General features: G+C 46.1%; 1 protein-coding gene across 1 annotated transcript in view; it reads left to right on the top strand.

The window, feature by feature from the left end:
• Positions 1 to 22,530, top strand: part of BARD1 (BRCA1 associated RING domain 1) — a 135,650-nt gene that overhangs the window by 36,771 nt on the left and 76,349 nt on the right. The window contains exon 4 of the mRNA XM_070732176.1: positions 11,315 to 12,267. Coding sequence (XP_070588277.1) covers positions 11,315 to 12,267 — 953 coding nt within the window. The remainder of the gene's footprint in view (positions 1 to 11,314; positions 12,268 to 22,530) is intronic.

Here is a 22,530-nt window from a genome sequence, read left to right as displayed (position 1 = left end):
TCCTCCAGACTCTCTTGGTCTTGAAAGCTTCTTTCCATTCCCATTGTGCAGCAGCTTAATAACTAAATATACTGTAATTTGTCACTTCAGGCAATAAATTTAAATCCATTAGCATAAAGCTTGTCCTTAAAAAAAAAAATCTTTCCTCCCCTTGACAAGGGGAAAAAATTGAGGCCTAGTTTCTTTACTCAAAGATTAGTATGGTGCTTGAAAAGTTCGTAAGATGAAACATTGTTTCCCATAGGAATCAATGGAAAAGCGATTAATGCGTGCAAGCCCAAAACTCAGAAACCCGGAAGCCGGCCGCCACCACCGAAGGAGGCTTGAGTCTCCCGATCCTCCCCGCCCCTTTGCCATGCATGTCATCCTGGATGAAGTGCTGGGGGGAGGGAGTCAGGAAGGTCCTCCTGCTCCACCCCCCCAGCTGAAAGCACAAAGGCGGTCTGCCGCCGCCCGCTTGAGCCTCCCTTTCCTCTACGCCAATTCGCCCTGCCTGTTATCCTGGGCGAAGCGTTGGGGGCAGGGAGTCAGGAAGGTCCTCCTGCTCCCCCCCAGCCAAAAACACAAAGGCGGTCTGCCGCCGCCCGCTTGAGCCAGGATGACAGGCAGGGGAAGCAGCGTGGAGCAATGGGAAGCTGAAGCTGCTGGCGGTTTGAGCCTCCCTTTGCCCCACGCTGCTTCGCCCTGCCTGTTGTCCTGGGCGAAGTGCTGGGGGGAGGGAGTCAGGAAGGTCCTGCTCCCCCCCAGCCAAAAACACAAAGACGGTCTGCCGCCTCCCGCTTGAGCCAGGATGACAGGCAGGCAGAGCAGCATGGAGCAAAGGGAGGCTGAAACTGCCGGCAGCTTCAGCTTCCCATTGCTCCGTGGGCGGCGGCAGACCGCCTTTGTATTTTTGTCTGGGGGGGGAAACAGGAGGCGCATGATTGGGCCGGCGGCGGGTGCGGGGTGAGGCAGCAGGTCAGCATTCTGGGCGGGCGGCGGGCGAGGAGGCGCAGCCGAGCAGGCCCGGCTCAGGCTCCGGCTAGACCTCTGGCGAGGATGGGGCGGGCGGCGGCGAGAGCGCCTCTGACTCGGGGCTGGCGGCGCCTGACGCAGCGGGGAATATCTTAGTGGCTCCGGCGCGGGAGGCAGGAGAGGACCGGGCGACCGGAGCAGCAGCGCCGCCGCCACGCCTGGCTTGTCTTTCCTGGCTGCCGCAGGCACCGCGCGCTGTGAACTTCTGTGCCAGTGAGGCTCAGCGGCGGAAGGCGGCCGCCTGGCAGGGGAGGCTCGGCTGAAAGGGGCTGGGGCTGGAACCGCAGAGCCGGGCATGCCTTCCACCCGGGAAGTCCTGCCCCGAAGGCCGGCCTTTTTTGCTGGGAGGGAAGGTGAAGCGCGGGCGGCTGTAGCAGCTGCTGCAAGAGGCTTCCCCGCCTCTCGCCTGTGGCCGGAAGAAGAGCGCTCTTGCCCGGTGGGAAGCAAAGCACTGGGCAAAGCACTCTTCACCTCCCGCCGGGCAGGAGCGCTCATCTGCCGGCCACGAACGAGGGGCGGGGAAGCCTCTTGCAGCAGCAGCTACAGCCGCCGGCTTTGCCTTTTTGGCTGGGAGGGAAGGTGAAGCGCCGGACCTCCTGCCCTCCCTCCCAGCCATTGAGGGGCTTTAAGCAGGATTTTGGTGAAAATAAAAAATTAATCCAATTGATTTACCAATGGTTCCTGGAAAGTAAAATTACAGTGGACTTGGATGAAATTGAGAGAGTCCATTGGGTTTACAGTCCTCGGAATTTAGCCAATCAAAAAGATATTGTGATAAGATTTGCCCTGGAGCGGAGAGCAGTCGAAGTTTTTACACAGCTTAAACAAACTCCAAATCTTCATTATAAAGGCTCTCCTGTCTGGGTCTTGAAAGATTTATCTCCTCAGACGCTGATGTCAAGAAATCAGATGAGACCAGTGACAAATATGCTCCATCAGAATAATCAGCGTTACACATGGAAATTTCCAGCCACGATCCTGATTTTCAAAGATGCCAAGACTTATTTTGCGAGTTCCCTGGAAGAAGGAATGCAAATGCTTCGACAGCTGGGAATAAATTTAGATATAAATCACCACGCAATGTCAGCAAAAGACACAATTAGAGCTGAAGGGGGAGAAGCAATTCCTCTGTTATCTACAGGAGATCCCAGCAGTCAAGAGAAGGAGGAAAGAATCATCGTATTAGAAAAGGAACTAGCTTTACTCCGAGAGAAAGGAAGGAAGTAGGGACGCGTCAGACGCCAAAAGAAGAAATAAGAAACAAGTATTGCATTGTATAACTGGTGTTGTTGTTCCCGAGCTGACTAACTTTTTGGGGTATTCTTTTCCCTTCAATATCTAAAGGAAGGAATGGGGGGGGGGGGGTTGAGGGTTACTATTTGACTCTTAAAGGAGTATTTTTGTTAGAGCGTACTAGAGGGATAGCAAAGCCATGGGTGCCTCTTGGAGCCAATGGAGATTTCTTCCATTGATTCCCCCCTGGGGGAATGTTGAGGGAGGGGGCACTTGGGTGGGGGGTTCAAGATTACAAATGAAGAATCTTCCAATATGCTTCGCTTTACAAAGGAGAGAAACATAACTAAAAGGAATGGGTGAAAAAGTTCTGATGTCACTAAATGTGAACGGATTGTCGTCACAGATCAAACGTTACAGAATCATGAAACTGGCTAGGGATAAAAAAGTAGACTTTCTATTTTTATCAGAAACACATAAGGGGAGAAAAAGAAATGATAAATTAACAAACTGTAAGGATTGGGGAGGGGTATATGAGTCCAGAAGCAATAATAATAAAAGTAAAGGAGTGGCAATTTTAATAAATAAAAGAGTTCCTTTTGAATTGACCCAGACTAAAAGGGACAAGGAGGGAAGGATGTTATTTGTTAAAGGAAAAATGAACAATAAGGTAATAGCAGTAATTTATGCCCCAAATGTAAACACAAAGCAATTCATATTAAATACAAAGCGTAAATTGAATAACTTTGCAGAAGGTACAGTGATTTTGGCAGGTGATTTCAATATTGAACTGATAGCAGGGAAACAGGGAAAAAATAATTTGCCATTAAATAAATTAGGTATGATGGATCTTCATGCTGAAGCGACAAATAGAGCCACGTTCTATTCAGCTAGGCATAATAAGTTTAGCTGCATCGACTATATATTAATGAACAAAATCGGGAATGCATATCTTAAAAGAGCTGAAACTGAAAGCATTTGGTTATCTGACCACGCCCCATTATTAGCAGTAATTGTATTTGACTCAAACAATAAACAAAAGATATGGAGATACAATCCTATTGTGTCAGGAAGAGAAGAAAATAAATTGAAACTCCAAAAAGAATTGATTGAATATTTTAAATTAAATGATACGGGAAATATGAAGCAATCAACAATTTGGGATGCACATAAGGCCTTTATGAGAGGGAATTGTATCAGTACCGAAATTTATATTTAAAAAAATGTGAGACAGAAAGGAAAAAATTAATTAAAGATATTGAGTTAACTCAAGAAAGATTGAAAAGTACAAGAAATGGGGAGTGGAAAAATTTACTAAAAATTTTAAAAAAAACAACTTCATATGGATCAACAAATATGGAATAATATGAGATTGATTGTAAAGCAGAAAATTTTGGGATGGGGCAATAAATCAATGAAACAAATGGCAAATTATTTAAAAAAAAGAAAAGAAAAATCTTGTATAGTTGCTTTAAGGGATAAAAAAGGTGTTACAAAACGTAGTAATGATGAATTTGAAAAAATAATGAAAGAGTTTTATGAAGAGTTATATAAAAAAGATCAGATTATTTTGCAAAAGATAGAGACTAAGGAGAAACTAACTGATGAAGATAAACAAATGTTAAACGGGACAATAACAAATGATGAAATTATTAGAGTTGTTAATGGACTGAAACCTGCCAAAGCTCCAGGCCTAGACGGACTTACGGGGGAATATTATAAGACTTTTGGGACTCAATTACTACCTCATTTGGGGAAACTATTTAATAACATACTTCAAACCTTCAATATTCCACAGTCATGGAAGACATCTGAGATCATCACTATTCCAAAACCAGATTGTGATTTATTAGATCCGGGATCCTATCGCCCCATCAGTTTATTAAACCAGGACTATAAAATATTTATGAAAATTATAGCAAATAGGATAGAGAGTATCTTACCAAAAATAATTGGTGAAGACCAATATGGATTTGTTAAAGGAAGAAAGATTCACGAACCAATTAGAAATGTTGTTAATGTGTTACACCATGCTACCACTACCAAAAAGAAATTATGTGTTCTGAAGTTAGATGTGTACAAAGCATTTGACAAAGTTAATCATAATTACCTGTTTCAACTTTGTAAGGAATTAAATATGGGAGAAAATTTCTGTCAAATTATTAAAAAAATTTATAAGGACAATATGGCCTATATTAGGGTAAATGGAAATAGAACAGAGAAAATTAATATCCAAAATGGAACTAAGCAGGGGTGTCCACTTTCCCCCATCTTGTTTACAATGGCAATTGAGGTTCTAGCAAATAAAATTAGAGATGATAGGGATTGGAAGGGTTACCGAATTGGGAAACTCGAATTGAAATTAAATCTCTTTGCAGATGATGCCATAATACTGTCTGAAACCCCCATTGAAATGATGCGAAAATTAATGGTGGTACTTCAGGAATTTAAAGACCAATCGGGTCTCTCAATTAATATTGAGAAATCAGAAATATTCTGTTTGAATATAGGTCCCAAAGAGCAAATCGAGATACGAAAAAACTCAGGATTGAAATTAGGATGTAAAAAAATGAAATACTTAGGAATTTGGTTATTTAAAAACTCAAATAAAATTGCTGAGGCAAATTATAACTTAATATGGAAAAAAATACAAAAGCAAATTAAAAAGTGGAAAGATAAAAGTTTGAGAAAAATGGCCAAAGTAAGAGCTCTTAAAATGATGATTATTCCAAAAATGATGTACTTATTCCAAGTTTTACCAGGTACCTTCCCAGGAGTAAAACTAAGGGAATGGGACACTAAAATGAACTATTGGATTGAAGGAAATAAAAAACCTAGAACAAGGAAACGATGGCTGATTGCCAGAGAAAAAGATGAAGGATGGGGGTACCCAAATTTAGAATTATATAGAGAGGCATTTCAAATAGAAAGATTAATGGAATTACAATTACAGTGGTACCTCAAGATACGAACAACCCGAGATACGAACCCGGGGTTGAGAAAATTTTTGCCTCTTCTTATGAACTTTTTTCGTCTTACGAACGCCAAACCCGAACTTCCGGGTTCGGCATTCCGGAGGCTACTGGGAAGCCCCGCAGCCCGGCTGTCACCTTTTAAAACAGCTGGGGGGCTTCCCAGCAGCCTCCCGAAGCCGAACCCAGAAGTTCGGGTTTGGCGTTCGGCTTCGGGAGGCTGCTGGGAAGCCACCCGGCTGTTTTAAAAGGTGACAGCCGGGCGGCGGCAGGTTGGTAAGACGGAAAACGTTCGGGAGGCCGCTTTGGGTTTTTGGCTGGGAGGGAGGGCAGGAGGTCCGGCGCTGGGGGAGGGAGTCAGGAAGGTCCTCCTGCTCCCCCCCTCAGCGAAAAACACAAAGAGGGTCTGCCGCCGCATGAGCGTGGAGCAGCGGGAGTCTGAAACCGCCAGCGGCTTCAGCTTCCCATTGCTCCGCAGGCGGCAGCAGACCGCCTTTGTATTTTTGGCTGGGGGGGAAGCAGGAGGCGCAGGATCGGGCCGGCGGCGGGCGCGGGGAGAGGCAGCAGGTCTGCATCCTGGGTAGGCGGCGGGTGAGGAGGCGCGACCGAGTGGGCCCGGCTCAGGCTCCGGCTAGGACGGGGTGGGCGGCGGCTGGGCGCTGCGGCGAGGGTGCGTCCGACTAGGGGCTGGCGGCGCCCGACGCAGTGGGGAACATCAGCGTGGGAGGCAGGAGAGGACCAGGCAACCGGAGCAGCGTCGTCGCCGCTCCCGGCTTGGCTTCCCAAGGGGCTGGCTGAGCCGGAAGATTGCAGCGCGCATTGCCTGCGCCGGCAAGGGAAGCCAAGCCGATAGCAATGTCGCCACCGCTCCTGGCTTGGTTTCCCTCGCCGCCACAGGCAACGCGCGCTGCGATCTTCCAGGCCGGCGAGGTTCAGTGACAGAATGCAGCTGCCGGGCCGGGCTTGATCCGCTGAGGCTGGCTGAGCCGGAAGATCGCAGCGCGCGTTGCCTGCGCCGGCAAGGGAAGCCAAGCCGGGAGCGATCTTCTGGCTCAGCCAGCCTCAGCGGATCAAGCCCGGCCCGGCAGCTGCCTTCCGTCACTGAGCCTCGCCGGCCTGGAAGATTGCAGCGCGTGTTGCCTATGGCGGCTCCGAAGTGGCACAAAGCTCTCCCTGCTTCCTCTGCAGACGGGAAGATCTTTGGGGAAGGTGGCCGCAGGAGGAGGAAGAGGAGGATAAGCTGCAGCAGCCCCCGTTCCCCCGGCACAAAGCTAACCCCGCCCTCTGGGCAGCCAGAAGGCTCCTTTGGAAAGGCGGCCGCAGGGGGAGGAGGTGGAGAGGCAGGATAACTTTGCGCCGCTTCGGAGCCCGTTTCTTTCCTGCTGCCACTATCTCCTTGAAGGTTTTCCCGACAAAGCGCTGCGCTGGGCTCCAAAGTGGCGTAAAGTTCTCCCTGCCTCCTCTGCGGCCACCTTCCCCAAGGAGCCTCCCAACCGCAGAGGAGGCAGGGAGAACTTTGCGCCACTTTGGAGCCGGATAAGAGTGATCTTCTGCTGGCCATGGGCGAAAGGCGGGGAAGCCTCTTGCACCAGCTGCTACAGCCGCCGGCTTCCCCGCCCTTCGCCCATGGCCTGCAGAAGATCGCCGCCGCCCGCTGGCTGCAAGCGCTCTGCCAGGCGGTCAGGAGGCATTCAGGGCGAAGTGCATGGAGGAATGGGAAGCTGAAGCCACCGGCGTTTGAGCTTCCCATTCCTCCACGCCCTGAATGCCTCCTGGCTCAAGCGGGTGGCAGCAGACCGCCTTTGTGTTTTCGGCTCGGGGAGGAGGGAGTTAGGAAGGTCCTACTTCTCCCCCCCAGCCAAAACCCCAAAGCCTGTTTGCTGCTGCACGATTTAGCGGCGAAGTGACGTGGAGGGATGGAAAGCTGAAACCACCCGGTTTCAGCTCCCCATTCCTCCACGTCACTTCGCTCCTGTCCTGGCTAAACCGTGCGGCAGCAAACAGGCTTTGGGGTTTTGGCTGGGGGGAGGAAGGTCCTACTTCTCCCCCCCAGCCAAAACCCCAAAGCCTGTTTGCTGTCCCACCCATCGCCTGTATCCCCCCCTGCCGCCGCCGCCCGCTGGCTGCGAGCGCTCTGCCAGGCGGCCAGGAGGCATTCAGCGCGTGGAGGAATGGGAAGCACAAACGCTGGTGGCTTCAGCTTCCCATTCCTCCATGCACTTTGCCCTGAATGCTTCTTGGCCGCCTGGCAGAGCGCTCGCAGCCAGCGGGCGGCGGGGGGGGGATACGGGCAATGGGTGGGACAGAGGGGCGGGGTTAAGTCTCCTTTGGCAGCTGGGGAACTGCCTGGTTTTGTTGTTTTGGCTGCAGCGGGTGCTGTGGTGGGGACCTTTGGGTTTTTGGCTGGGGGGGGGGAAGGTGAAGCACTGGGGTGGGGTGGCCAGCCCTCCTGCCTCCTCCCCCAGCCAAAAACACAAAGCCAGGCAGCCTCCAGCCGCCAAAGGAGCCTCCTGATTCTCCCCGCTTCTCTGTCCCGCTCATTGCCCGTGTCCTGCAGAAGCTGCTGCCCAATTGCTCTTAGCCAGCGGGATGCAAAGTGCTGGGGTGGGGGGGGTGTCCTGACAGCCCCCCCACCCCAATGCGAGCGGCGGGGAGTCGCCCATGGCCGGCAGAAGATCGCTCTTGCTGACCTGATGCCTCGCGGTGAAGCCGGGCAAGAGCGATCTTCTGCCGGCCATGGGTGACTCCCTGCCGCTCACCCATGGCCGGCAGAAGATCGCTCTTGCCCAGCTTCCCCGCGAGGCTTCCCCCTCCTCGCCCGCCGCCCGCCCGCCCAGAATGCTGACCTGATGCCTCGGGGGGAAGCCGGGCAAGAGCGATCTTCTGCCGGCCATGGGCGACTCCCCGGCGCTCGCCCATGGCCGGCAGAAGATCGCTCTTGCCCGGCTTCCCCGCGAGGCAGCAGGTCAGCATCCTGGGCGGGCCGTGGGCGAGCGGCAGGGAAGCCGGCGGCTGTGGCGGCTGCTGCAAGAGGCTTCCCTGCCTCCTCAAAGCAGCCTCCCAAACCCGAACTTTCGCTGAGAAGCCCCGCCGCCCGGCTGTCACCTTTTAAAACAGCCGGGGGGGCTTCTCAGCAGCCTCCCAACGCCGAATCCGCAAAAAATAGCAAAAAATGGCTATTTACCTCTGCATCTCTACTTTGCAGAAATTCAACTTTCGCGGGCGGTCTCGGAACGCATCCCCCGCAAAAATCGAGGGAACACTTTAATTGCACATTTCAATTTGCATATCACGTCCCAGTATGCTAAGTAACTAAAACTTTCCATAGTATAATAGCCGCCCCAGTCCTCGGAGAGGGGCAGTATATAAATCCAATCAATCAATAAATAAATTCCCTTCCTTTCACTTTAAAAAAAAGTTTTTTAGTAGGCAAGTTACTTTATACAGTGTTTGAACTTCTATAGTTGTTTATAGCATTAGATACATAATAATCTTAAAGGTTTGTAAATCCAATTGACTTTTCAATATTCTAGATCTAAGATGTGATCTGTTTTCCCCACAAGTCCTAAAACTAGACAGAGAGAGCATGTATTATGAATATTCAAAGGTGATATTGAGACAGATGTGCATGATATTATAGATATAACGGGGCTATTGGATTTATGGAAAAGTTTATAATGCTGGGCAAATTGAGTGAAATAAGTGACTAACAGCATCTGAGAGGCATAGAGTACTGGAAGCTACAGAATATCCCTGGAAGAATTGCATGATGTGAGTTACAACTGAACAGAGTACAGTGGTACCTCATGATACGAACCCCCCGTGATACGAACTTTTTGAGATACGAACCCGGGGTTCAGAAATTTTTTGCCTCTTCTTACGAACTTTTTTCACCTTACGAACCCGCTGCCGCCAATCGCAAAAATCCGCCCGGCTGTCACTTTCTGAAACAGCCGGGCGCTTCTCAGCCTTCTACCGAACCTGAATGCCGGCAGAGGAAGAAAAAAAAGCAGGCGACCCCTCAGTAAGGCTGCTTCCCGTGGCTGCAATGAGGAAGGGCACCCCTCGGCTTCTTTCTGCAGCAGCAGGAGGAGGCGGAGGCAGGCACGGAGGACTCCAGCTTCACAAAGCTAGAGTTGGTCCTGAATCCTTGTGTGCGCCAGCCGGGCTAGTGTTCCTCCCCAATGGAGCTTCCAATGCCTGGCCGGAGAAGGATCGTTTCTCTTGCTCACTCACTCGCTCTCCAGCCCGCTACAAGGACGCCATGGGAGAAAGTACTGACATTGGGCTTTTTTCTCTGGGGGATAGAAGAGACATATCCCTTCCCCCAGTGTCCAGAGAATGGAAAACGCTCCCTTGGATTCAGAAACCAAGAGAAAAGACGCTGGGGAAAGTGAACGATCCCTCTAAGCCCCAAGAGAAAAGGATCCTTCCTTTTGATCCGGGCAGATTCAATCCAAGAGATCGTTTTACATTTTCTCTGAGGGATTAGAGAGTTCCTTCTCTTCCTCCAGCGTCCAGAGAATGAAAAAACGCTCTCTTGCATTGAGGATTCTCAGATCAAAAGGAAGGATTCCTTTCTCTGAGCGCTTAGACAGTTCTTTCACTTCCTCCAGCGTGCAGAGAATGGAAAATGCTCCCTTGGATTCAGGCTGTCCGGATCGAAGGGAAGGCTTCTTTTCTCTGGGGGCTGGGAGAGACCTCGATTCGTTCTTTCCCTCAGGAGAGAGCCCTGCAGACAGGAGGCAGCGAGGAAAGAAGACAGTGGGCCACCCTCAGAAGAAATGGCTGAGGCAAAGTCCGGAGGTGGGGTTTCGAGGACTTCAATGTTTTTGCGATGCTGCAATTTTGCTGAGGCTCTCCTCGCTGGGAAACCCCACCTCGACTTCTGTTGCCAGCAAAGCGTCCGTTTTTGCAATGCTGGGAATTCCCGTGCTGGGATTTCCCTGCAGGATCGCAAAAACGCAGAGGTGGGGTTTCCCATGGACGGGAGTCTCAGGGAAATTCCACCAGTGTGAAAACGGGCACTTCAGCTGGCAAAAGGGGTGAATTTTGGGCTTGCACGCATTAATCGCTTTTCCATTGATTCCTATGGGAAACAATGTTTCGTCTTACGAACTTTTCACCTTACGAACCTCCTCCAGGCACCAATTAAGTTCGTAAGATGAGGTATTACTGTATAATATAACACATTCTAATTTGAGTCCTCTTGTGAATTGCTTAATGATGCATATACAGTTAAAGCAATGATCCTTGTAGCTCACCAGACGACTGTAGAGGTGTAGCAAGGTATTTTCCTTAGATCTGCTTGGATAGACTCGGACTGAACTCATAAAATTCTTTATTGGCCAAGTGTGATATGATACGAAAGGAATTTGGTATTTATGTCCTCAGTGTACATAAGGAGAATAAAATACATTTATCAAGAATAAAAAGATACAACATTTAGTGATAGTCAAGATTACTAATAAGCTATCAAATCATACTAAGAAACAAGTAAAAACAATATAAAGTGAAAGATGCAAGCAACATGGTTATAGTAATAAGTGTAATAATAAGTAATAAATTATTTGACAGTGTTGTGGGAATTAGTTGTTAAACAGTGTGGTGGCCTTTTTTGTAGGTAAAGAATGTTCCTACCACTGAACTCTATGCCCCTTTGATCTTTATTTTGAGGTAAATCTTAACATATGGCAACATGTTTTCTGCAAATCTGAAAGTTATCTCAGCAAGAGGAAGAAGAACAGGATGTATGAGTAATCATAATACTCATCGCTGTTAGTGTTGAGTTGTGATATAACTTTGCATGGAAACTAGCACTCAATTCTTCTGATTTTTTTGCAGAAGTTTTGGTCTAATAAACAACAATAAATAACAATAACAATAAATAACAAACATGTAAGAAATTGGATAAATTAGGAGGAAATGTTTATATACAAAAAGCAGGATCGATTTTTGGAATGGAAAAAGCATTTCATCATAACTGCAGGTTTAAGTTAAACAGCGCAAATACAAATAATCCCACCAGTAAGAGCTAATATTGTTATAGTGTACATAAAACTAAATGTTTTTTCTTCCTTCTGTTTCCTTGTCAGATAGTGAAGATAACTTATCTGCTTTGGGAAAGAAAATTGGAGAGGCAGAAACTAAAAAGAAGCAAATCAAAATGAGTTTCAGTCCTCACAGTAGGAGGATGAAATTTACCCTGAAGACAAGCCCAAAGAAATTAGAGCAGCTGAAGAAATCAGTTAAGGACAGTGGGTCTTGTAACTTAACCTCCATCTATGACTTTGTTTCTTCACCTCCTCATGAGAAGCCTTTCAGAGAGAAACAGACACCTCAGCAGGAATATAAGAAAAAGTTAAGAAAAAAGACTTTAAAAGACTTCAGCAAACAGGGGAACACCTTCAGGGGCCAGCAGGAAAACTCCAGTGAAAGGTATAAAGTAGGCCAAAATGAAAGTGAAGATCCAATCCCCAGTTCAGGCTCAAAAAATGCCTCAGTGCTCAGGCTAATAACTGGGACAGAAGTTGCAGAGAATGCAGGTGAACTCTCAACAAGCAGTGGTAGACCTGTGAATCATAAAGAGAAGTCTAGCAATTGCAACATTTCTCTTATGCCTTATGTTTTTGGGGGAGATCCGATTTCTGAAGAGTGGCTTTCCTTGTCAAAGGAAACAACTCAGTTAAAGTGTGACGGCCAGTTTGCTGGCTCTCCCATTTCTCTGCCTATGTGTAACAGAACAAAAGAGGGCACTATCCACCAGAAGTCACGATTGCTGAAAAAGGCTTCAGAGCAGTTGCCGGGGAATTCTGTGGCAGCCTTTCCCCTTAGGGATTGTGCAGTTTCTTCCCCATCTCTGCCATTGCCTGGAATCACATCACCCCTAAGGAATTTGGAAGACTTTACCTGTGTCAATGATCCAGTACTTCCAAAAGTGTCCAGAAATTGTACTGAACTGGAGGCATTCTTCAAAAAAAATCCCCAAAACTTACCAACCAAGAGAAACCGTAAAGGGGAGTCTTTACTCCATACTGCTTCTATTGAGGTAAACTAACATCTTCTCTGGAATATTTTTTCTCTGTAAAATAACATTTTTTCTATTTCTCTATTACAGAAGAGTAAGAGATATTTTTAAATCATTAAGTTCATATAAGAGAGTCTAAATCCTTTATTTACATACTGCATTATAATATATGTTTCTGCTTTATTTTGGTGTTCTGTGGATATTGTAGTCATGAAAAGAAATGCTCTTCAATATTAGGAATGCATATAAGGATGTTTAAGTCATTAGAAGCCATCTCTAAAAAGTTTACAGAGTCAGCATATTGCCCCCATCAATCAGTCCAATTCTACCGACTTCAGAAGGGTGGAAGGCTGAGTCAACCTTGAGCCTGGTGAGATTTGAACTGCCAAATTGCAGTTAGCCGGAAGTTAGTATTGCATTCTAACCACTGTGCCACCTCAGCTCTTCAGATGCTTCTAACTTGTAAAAATTTGCATAATCTTGGGGTCAGTGTGTGTATAGAAGCAACCATAATTAAAATATTCAATTGTCATTCCCTACAGAAAATAATTCTTTTTAACCAATTCCTGAAAGCAAAAGATAGGACACTAATTTGTCCTCAGAAAGTACATAATACCAAAATACAGTGGTACCTCGTGATACGAACCCCCGTGATACGAACATTTCGAGATACGAACCCGGGGTTCAGAAATTGTTTGCCTCTTCTTACAAACATTTTTCGACTTACGAACCTGAGCCCAGGTCCATGGGCTCTTTTACTGCGCCTGCGCTCTCTGACTGCTGAAGGGATTCCCCTGCCTTATGACTGTCACCACCGGGATTTCCCATTTGATTACAACCCCTGGTGGGATTGGGGGGGGAGAGCTGCGTCTGAACCTGGAGCCCGCTTAGGAGCCGCCCTGCTTGGAGGAGAAGCCGCAGCTGCCACTGCCGCTGCAGCCACCCCGAAGCGGCTGCGAGAGCGCTTTCTCCAGATTGTTGCCAGCCGAAGTACCTGGGGTAAGATAGATAGATAGATAATGGATAGATAGATAGATAGATAGATAGATAGATAGATAGATAGATAGATAATGGATGGATGGATGGATGGATGGATGGATAGATAGATAGAAAGATAGAAAGAAAGAAAGAAAGATAGAGTGAAAGATAATGGATAGATGGATAGATAGATAGATAGATAGATAGATAGATAGATAGATAATGGATAGATGGATGGATAGATAGATAGAGAGAAAGAGGGAGATGATGGATGGATGGAAAGAAAGAAAGAAAGCCCCCACCCGGGTTTCGTGAGGGCCAGCCCATTGCCGGCCCAGCACACCATGAAAACACGCTCAGTCGGAGGGGGGGGGGGACAGCTCCGGGAAAGACAGGGAAGCCCGCCCCCATCCACACACAAACCCTCCAGGGAAACATGAGGCTACGAAGCTGCGTGAGGCACATATGGGAGGAAGCCTCTGAGGAGAAGGTTGAAGGGTGGAGAAATAAAGAAAGAAACCCATGTTCCCCAGTCCCTCCGCTGCTCTCTCGTCGTCAGGCAAAGCCGCCAGGCGTGTCCAGGGGGCGAGCCCAGCACAGCAGACAGGCAGCTTCTGGTGTCATTGCAAAGGAGAGGCAGTCAGCCTCTCTCTCTCTCTCACACACACACACACTCCCCCCCTCTTCCTTCCTCTCTTTCTCCTTCTCTTTCTCTTTCCGATGGGCAGGAGTGGCAAAGAGGACTCAGCGGTTTCTCCTGGACGGGGCTGCTTAGGATTAGAGGGAGGAGAAGCAGCGATCGGATTAGGACTCTGGATCGTTACTTCAATTGGGCGCCTAGCAGCTTTCTTTTAATGAAAATCTGTTTCCTTCAGATTTGCATTATAACTGTATTTTGAAAAAATATTCTGGAAGTATGCTCTCAGCAACAGCTGCCCATGTTTCCTGTATCAGATGGGACAAGGACAAGCTCCAGCTCCATATACATTTTATTATTCTCTTAATATATTGTGGTAGCACAGTGGTTAGAATGTAGTGTTGAAGTCACTGTTCACTGTCAGGAGATCGATTCTGAACGGATCAAGGTTGACTTAGCCTTCTATCCTTCTGAGGCCAGTAAAATGAGCAGCCAGATTGTTGGGGCCAATATCCTGACTCTAAATTGCTTAAAGAGCGCTGTAAAGCACTGTGAAGCAGTATAAACAGTAAGTCTAAGTGCTATACAAATGAGAGTACTATAAGTGCTATACAAGTGACAGTGTTATCCTGTTCATGTAAGAATAATGGGAATAATAGAGTTGCCAAGAGAGCTGTTTGAAGAGGAACCTTAAAGATAGTGTTATTCATTTCTAATTCTCTCATTGCTAGTCTTCATTCAGATGATTTTATAAATGAACAAAATCTTACTATTTTATAGAATCAAAAGGATCGTGCATTAATATTTTAAGCTTTTTGCATTTGTGTAGAGGCATTTGAGTTCTTTGTGCCTGATTGTTGGTATCCTTTCTTTGTCTCTTGTTTGAGTTTGTTTTCTTCCCCATCCCTTTTTGGTTTGTTGTTTGTTTTGTTTGCTTGGGGTCCATGCTTGGAGTTGTGTCCCGGGGATCCTATAGATTGGTCATCTTTCCCCTGCAGTTTTAGTTTAAAGCCCTCCTGACAAGTTGGGCCAGTCTTTTTCCGAAGACGTTCTTCCCAGTCCTTGTGAGGGGTAACCTGTCCCTTGCCAGTAGTCCATCTTAGAGGTAATACAGTCCATGGTCCAGGAATCCAAAGTTTTTGGCGACACCAACCCTTTAGTCAGTGGTTTACTTGTAAGATTCTTTGTTTCCTTGCTGGGTGCTGTCCTCTTGGTAGTATGAATGAGAAGACTACTTGCACACCTAGGTTATTGACATTCTTGTCTAGATGCTCATAGTCATTCTGTATTGTTTTTAAGTTCTTTTTTGTGTCATTTGTTCCTACATGAATAGTAGGGACTAATAGTCTGTGGGCTTTATTATTTCAGTTACTTTCTCTGCTACAGCTATGATTTTGTCTCTGGGGAGGCAGCATACCGCTCTAGATTCGTTGTCTGGTCTACAGATGGTTGGTTCGGTTCCTTTGAGAATTGACTCTCCTATTACGAGTATTCTTCTTTTTGCCTGGGGTTGTTTGGGGAGTTTTTTTCTTTGTCGTGGTGGTGCTGTTTTGTTGAGTGTTCTTTCTGGTGTTCTTTCTTTTTTGTGTGTCTGTGAATTATCTTCTATTGGAAGTCCTTGGTTTTGGTTGCTTAGAGCCAGTGGGGTTGGATCTGGGTGGGTTGGTTTAGACAGTTGTTTTGTATTTGGTTTGCGTTTTTTTCTGTGGGTGACATGTTTCCATCTGTTTTCTTCCTCCAAGGGGTTAACTCTAGTAGAAGTTGCTTGTTCATGTGTGTGTTCAATTTGTGCATGTTCTTTTCATAAGGTTTGGGGTTTTTCATTTTGTTGGTTGAGTTTCAGGGTACTTAAGAGTTTTCTCTAGGTCTTCTACCTTTTCTTCTAGTAGTTTGATTAATTTGCATTTGGTGCATATGTAGCTTTGTATTCTATGGGCATAAGCATGTACATGAAACATATTCTGCAGAACATAGTGGTGTCTGTGCCTTCTTCCATATGTCATTTTAATTGAGAGTGGGGGTTTGGGGTATAGTGTGTTTTATCCTGGTTTTGTAAGGGAGGGAAGTTGTCCAATTGGGGATTCAAGTGTTCCCCCATTTCAGTTGAGATTTGGAATTTGGGGAACTCAAGCTTAGTTAGAGTTTAAAGTTTAAGTGTCTAATGAATATCAGATTTTGGAGTACTATAATTCAATTTGTCTAGTTTGAAACTGGGTTCTAGTTAATTCCTTATTTGCAGGTATTCAACATGTGGGACAATCAATCAATTAGTTAATTGGTTGGATAGTTTTTCATCAATGGGTGTTATCTGTTCAATTAATCTGGCAGTTAGTCAAATAGGTGATCCTCTAATCAACTAAACAGTTGAACTTCAACAGTTGAAATTCGAAGAACCAATGGCCTCAAATTGCAAGGTGTTTTCTGGGAATCAGTTTTCTGGGAATCAGTTGCATAATGCAGTGTTTTTCAACCAGTGTGCCACGGCACACTAGTGTGCCGTGAGACATGGTCAGGTGTGCCATGGGGAAATTAAACATGGGTCCCCAAACTATGGCCCGCTTGCCGGATACGGCCCACAGAGGCCATTTATCTGGCCCACCGCCAGCCGCCTCCATCCGAACATAAACATTCCCCTCACAATACCTCCAGCTATCAGCGACAAGAAGAGCAGAGGCACAGGGAATGCTTACTGACCAATCACTTTCTAGGATTCATCCCGACCACCAGCGATGAACCAATAGCAGGCCGCCTCTCACTCACACCCAGGAAGGTCCCCGCTCGGGCTGCCGCACACTTGTCATTGTGTGGCCAGGACGAGTAGTTGAAGCTGCTACTCCTCCCCATGGTCTCGATTTCTAATCCTGGTCAGGACTGGAGGTAGATGTTGCCACCACTAGATGAAGCCTCAGCCTCAGCTGGTTATGTCTACTCTATTCACACTGAATATAAATACATTTAGAAACTATATTATTAACTACAGTGGTTCCGGGATGAGGTTCATAAGGTGAAAAGTTCGTAAGATGAAACAATGTTTCCCATAGGAATCAATGGAAAAGCGAATAATGTGTGCAAGCCCAAAACTCACCCCTTTTCCCCATTACTGCCGGCATTCCTATCCTTGTTCGGGGGCGGTGGGCGGTGGGGGGGGATGGATGTGACATTCCCAGCGCTGCTGCTGCTTCTCAAAGGGAAACCGCTGCCGCCACCACTATTTTCTTGTCCTGGCCAGAAGAATGGAATCCGCCGGGACATGGCAGCCCCACGCTTTGGAAGGGTGGGGCTGGAGCAGAGGGGCGGCTACGAAGGGACTGGCTCGGCAAAAGTGCTCCCAGCGAGGGGGCTATGAGAGAGTTTTCTCCGAGCGCTTTGGGAATGCCTGCCCTGCCCCTCTCGCAGCCGCTTTGCTGACAGCCTGGGATGAAAGCGCTCCCAGCTATCTGCAAGCAGCGGCGGTGGCGGCAAAAGAAGAAGGAGAGCCAGCCATCGGACGAGCGTGCAACTGCACAGCCCAAAGCCACGGAGGAGGAAAAAAAAGCAGACGACCCCGCAGTCAGGCTGCTTCCCATGGCTGCAAAGAAGAGCACCCCTCGGCTTCTTTCTACAGTAGGAAAAGTTCTGGGGCCGCCCTTCCTTTGTCCGGCCCTTGGACTTGGACACACTTGGCTTCTTTCGGGGTGCTCTCCTTGCGCCCCACTTTGCTTGCAGATCGCCATTGTCCAGCAATGCTCGGACAGCTCCGACCTTCCGGAGTAGCGAGAGGAGCAGCCCGTAAGCCGCGCATGGGAGGCCACTGGAGTCTGCTGCTCTTCATGGAAAAAGCCTTGGGAGACAGCTGAGAGAGAGAAGGAGAGAAAAGCCGAGGTGGGGAGGGTCCCCTCGAGATCATTACACCTTCCAGGGTCAGCCCACTTTCAAAGGAGGGTGACAGCTCCCCCCTCCCCCCCGCTCATAACAGATCCCCGAGAAGGCGAGGCGGATTCCCCAGGCCTCCCCTCGATCTCTGGTCCCCTCTGCACCGCTTTCCAGTCGTCTTCAAATTATAGGAAGCGAGCTCGTTTAAGGGGGGGCATCCCCCTTTCTTTCCAAGGCCAGATTAAGGGAACTGAGGCCAAGGTGGGCAGGGGAAAAAAAACCCGGGTGGATGTGTTGGGGAAATGGGAAAGCGGGGCCGTTTCAACCTGGGAAGGTGGTACCACAAAGGTGCAAAAAAAGAGGAAGCCCCTCAATCGCTTGACCTCCCTCAGTAAACACACCCCATACACCCCCTTCCATCCTTCCTGCACTTCTTTTCCCAGCTCCTCTGAGGAAGTCCTGCCAAAGCCGCTCGCAACACTTGAGCCTTCAAAGGAAGTGAGAGCAGGCTTGGCGTTGTGTGTGTGTGTGAACCCCCTACGGCAATAAGCTGGTGACAGGGCTCTGCAAATGTGGAGCTGTCATCTCTTCTGCCGCCCACCTCCAGTGGGTTTTGCTCATGTGGGCTTTGTCTTTCTGGCGGGGGGAGGCGGGGACCAAGGGGGGGGGGTCTGAGCAAAAGAGTCCCCTGGGGAGAGGAGGCGTGCATGTGCTTGTCCAGTAGAGGAGACCGCCGGCACGAACTGCCTGAGAGGTGGTTGGTGGGTGAGTTATCCCTGGAGATCAATCTTTTCCCCAGGACAGGAGAACGTCTTGGGCAGGGGAGGGCATTCAATGTAGAATGTAGTTTTCAGGTCCAATCTGCCAGTCCCATTTTCGCGTTTGAAAACTTCCCATTCCTTTGGGGGCGTTACGTTTTTTTCCCCCCTAGTTATTCCTGGAGATCAATCTTTGAGCATTTAATAAGCTATTCCTCAAAATGGATACTGTTGCTAACGGTTACTTTACAATAGGTGAGGGTGGACCTGAAAACTACATTCTACATTGTTAATCCTCCTTGCCGCACAGTTCCCCCCCCCCCCCCAAGACGTTCTCCTGTCCTGGGAGTAAGTTTGATCTCCAGGGGTATACAGTACATACTATTTGCATTTTATTTATTAAATTTATATGCCACTCGTCCCATTGTAGGAACTCTGGGCTACTGAAAATGGAAAAAAAATAAATATAAAAGTTAAAATTAGTAAGGATTAAACAGAGACTAAAAGCTAAAGAGACAGACAATGATGGGAATAGAATTTTATTTCTTATCCTGTCAAACATCTCTAGCACAGAGCATCCTCATCAGGGCCTCAAGCCAAGTAGCAAAGCTATATTTGAAGACCTTTCCAGAAGACCATTTTATACAGCTATTCCAACTTTATATTATCCAGATTGATAATTTTAATTTTTGCAGGGTGGCACAGTGGTTAGAGTGCAACACTGCAGGCCATTTCAGCTAACTTCTATCTGTAGATCAGCCATTCAAATCTCACCACTGGCTCAAGGTTGACTCAGCCTTCCATCCTTCCAAGGTGGGTAAAATGAGGACCCAGATTGTTGAAGGCAATATGCTGAAGGCAATATCATAAAAGCCACTTAGAGAGGGCTGTAAAAGCACTAAGAAGTGGTTATAAGTCTAAATGCTATTTTATTGCACAGTGCTACCTCTACTTAAGAACTTAATTCTTTTCGTGACCAGGTTCTTAAGTAGAAAAGTTTGTAAGTAGAAGCAATTTTTCCCATAGAAATCAATGCAAAAGCAATGTAAATGCGTACAAACCCATTAGAAAAGAAATAAAAGCTCGGAATTTGGGTAGGGGGAGGAGGACAGTCACTGCCGAAGGAAGAAGGTGAGATGAGGGGAATAAAAAAAATCCAAAAATTAAGGCTTAATAAAAAGAGGGACTCTGAGGCGGCAAGGAGAAGCTCGTGTCTCCCACACACCCGGCACGAGAGAGAAACCCAGGAGGAATGGCAGGAAACTGGCCAGACCTTCGTGCCACTCTCAAATTTCCTGGGAAATTTTTTCGGGTTCTTAAGTAGAAAATGGTTCTTGAGAAGAGGCAAAAAAATCTTGAATACCCGGTTCTTATCTAGAAAAGTTAAATAGAGGTGTTTTTAGGTAGAGGCACCACTGTATATATGTTTTAAGGTTTTAGCCTGTTTTGATTATAAGATTGTCTTTTAGCCAGCATGTTTTGTTTTCATAAACTGATATTGTCAATTTAGTTTTGAATATTTTGAATATTTTAATACCAATTCTCTTGTGTTTGTTAATGATTGCAGTAAAGTAAAATTTTATTTATGGTCAGCTTTTACTATGTGTGATTATTGGTTAATTTCTTAACTTTTTAAAATAACCTTTTACTTGTCAAAACAGAAAAGAAAAAGATGCCAAAGATTAATTTTAAAGCACAATAAATTCTTTTATGAGGATGAGGATGGTAATGATCACTATCAACCTATATATCACACCCTAGGAATTATAAGCAGTGTATAAAATAGCAAATACTTACATACAGACTTAACAATGGGGGGTGGACTTTTAGGGAAAGAAACTCTTGAAAGGTCTGGAATTAACTAAAGGGAAATATTTATACTATTCCCTACCCAGCCATGGACTGTCCCATTTGGATTGCAACTATTTTCTGAATTTCTTATCCAATTAAACTTGTCAGTGCAATAGAAACAGTCTCACAGGAGAGTAAATGGAAAATACATTTAATTCTTCTGGGATTTCATTAATTATCAGATAAATCTATACTGTTTTCATTACTATGTAGTGCTTAACACCACAAACTTAATGAAAATTAAACAAACTCAACTTTTGGGTTGTTTAAGAGACTCTGTTAAAAACATTTAAAATTAAATATGTTGATGTATTTCAGATCAATCTAAACTGAAATTGCAGGGTGGTCTTGCCTATTTTACAACTTTGACACCCATAGTAAATATCATAAAAGCACATTGGTTCTGAAAAAGGATTCCAACGTTTGATTGGTTTACAGTTAATTGAAACAAATGTAGCCATTTGTGGTAAATTGCAATCCATGTTTTTTAATTACTCATTAAAAGTAAAAGGAAAGGCAAAATCTCTGTTCTTGTAAACAAGATATGCAAAAATTCCTCTATGTAGGTGTACATAAATGCATACAGAGCTTATTTTTTCACATTGATACACCGAATGGGATCATGGGGCAATCATACTAAAAGTTAGCTCTAAATATTTTAAAACTAGATTAAAACTTTATCTCTGGATAAAGTTACTGCTAACATGTTTAACTAGTCTTGTTGATTTACTAGTTTAAAAAGCAGTGAGTAGCTTTTTGATTGATCATTTTGCTTTTCAGTTTCATGCTGGGTATCTTATAACAGTTCATTTTAGTGAGTCGTTCAAAATTACAACAGCACTAAAAAAAATGACTTATGACCATTTTTCACATTTACAACTGTTGCAGCATCCCCGTGGTCCACATGGTCAAAATTCAGACACTTGGTAACTGACTCATATTTATGACAGTTGCCGTATTCTGGGGTCACGCAATCACCTTTTGTGACTTCTGACAAGCAAAGTCAATGGGAAATTCAGATTCATTTAAAATGTGTTACTAAGTTAACTGCAGTGACTCACTTATTTGTAGCGAGAGGTAATTATATTGGGCAAAATTCATTTAATAAATGTCTCACTTAGCAGACATTTTAGTACGTTCATTATTACCATAGAAATTTTCCATGGAGAGTGGAGACAGCAGCCGGCATGGGTTGACCGTCAACCAATGAGGGCTGAGTCCGTGGTATAAAAGATTTACTTCTGCCAATCATCCTGCTCTTGGCTCAGTCCTCAACAACGTTAGGAGGTGTGATCAACCCCTGTGTTAGTCCCTGGACTGCGTCCAGATATATGCAGAGTAAGGCAGGAGGACTAGATAAGGTACCAGAATATATTGTGGCAATTTAAAGAACCAGATAAATGACAAAGATACGTTTGTAGAAAACAATAGTTTTACTCTTCAAGTGCAAAATATCTTCTGCTTCAGTCTTCTATATACAGGAACTTTACATTAGCTATATTCAGCTTACTTCAAGTGGATTTTCAACCAATCCAGGGTACAAGTAGATACTAAACCAATCCAGGTTTCCAGTACCACTGTTACTACTCTACTCAATATTTAACTCACGCTCAAACTGCTCCAGCCAGCCAACTAATAACCACCACCATCAACAGCAGATAGAAATTACTTCTGACTAAGTGCGGAGTGTCAGCGGTTTCCCCTTATCAGTTTTGCCGACTGCAGTGTTACTCCCAGCAGGGTGCTCGCTCACCCAGGAGGGCTCTCACCCTTGCAGGAGTTTGGGCCTTATTTTTTCTCTTTCGGTCTCTGTAAGCGGCTAAGCCGATTAATTAATTTTAACTATGCAAAAAATAAAGAAGTAAGGGGAGGGTTTTTTCTTTTCATAGTGAGCTAACAGAAACAGTTTCACACCTTTTTTCCTTTAGCTTCCTCTGCAGTTGCCAGTGGCCATCTTAAGTCCCTATTGCTGCCATTTTACAAGAAGGTCCTTGGCATTATGGCCACTTCATCTACTGGTAGCCAGGACCCAGGGGACACCCCCCTGTCACCTGCTGTCCTGGGGGGGGGGAATTACAGTCCCTAGGCACCAGTTCCTTGGGCTTTTCTTATGCCCATTCTAGGAAAAGGCATTGAAGTCCAAGGAAGGTAGGCCCAAGGCAACCAAGCCCTCTAAGAAAACCGAAATGAGGCTCCATAAGGCCCTAA

The sequence above is a fragment of the Erythrolamprus reginae genome, chromosome 1 (assembly GCF_031021105.1).
Source record: "Erythrolamprus reginae isolate rEryReg1 chromosome 1, rEryReg1.hap1, whole genome shotgun sequence".
Classification (NCBI taxonomy): domain Eukaryota; kingdom Metazoa; phylum Chordata; class Lepidosauria; order Squamata; family Dipsadidae; genus Erythrolamprus; species Erythrolamprus reginae.
This window is presented reverse-complemented; position numbering and strand designations above follow the sequence as displayed.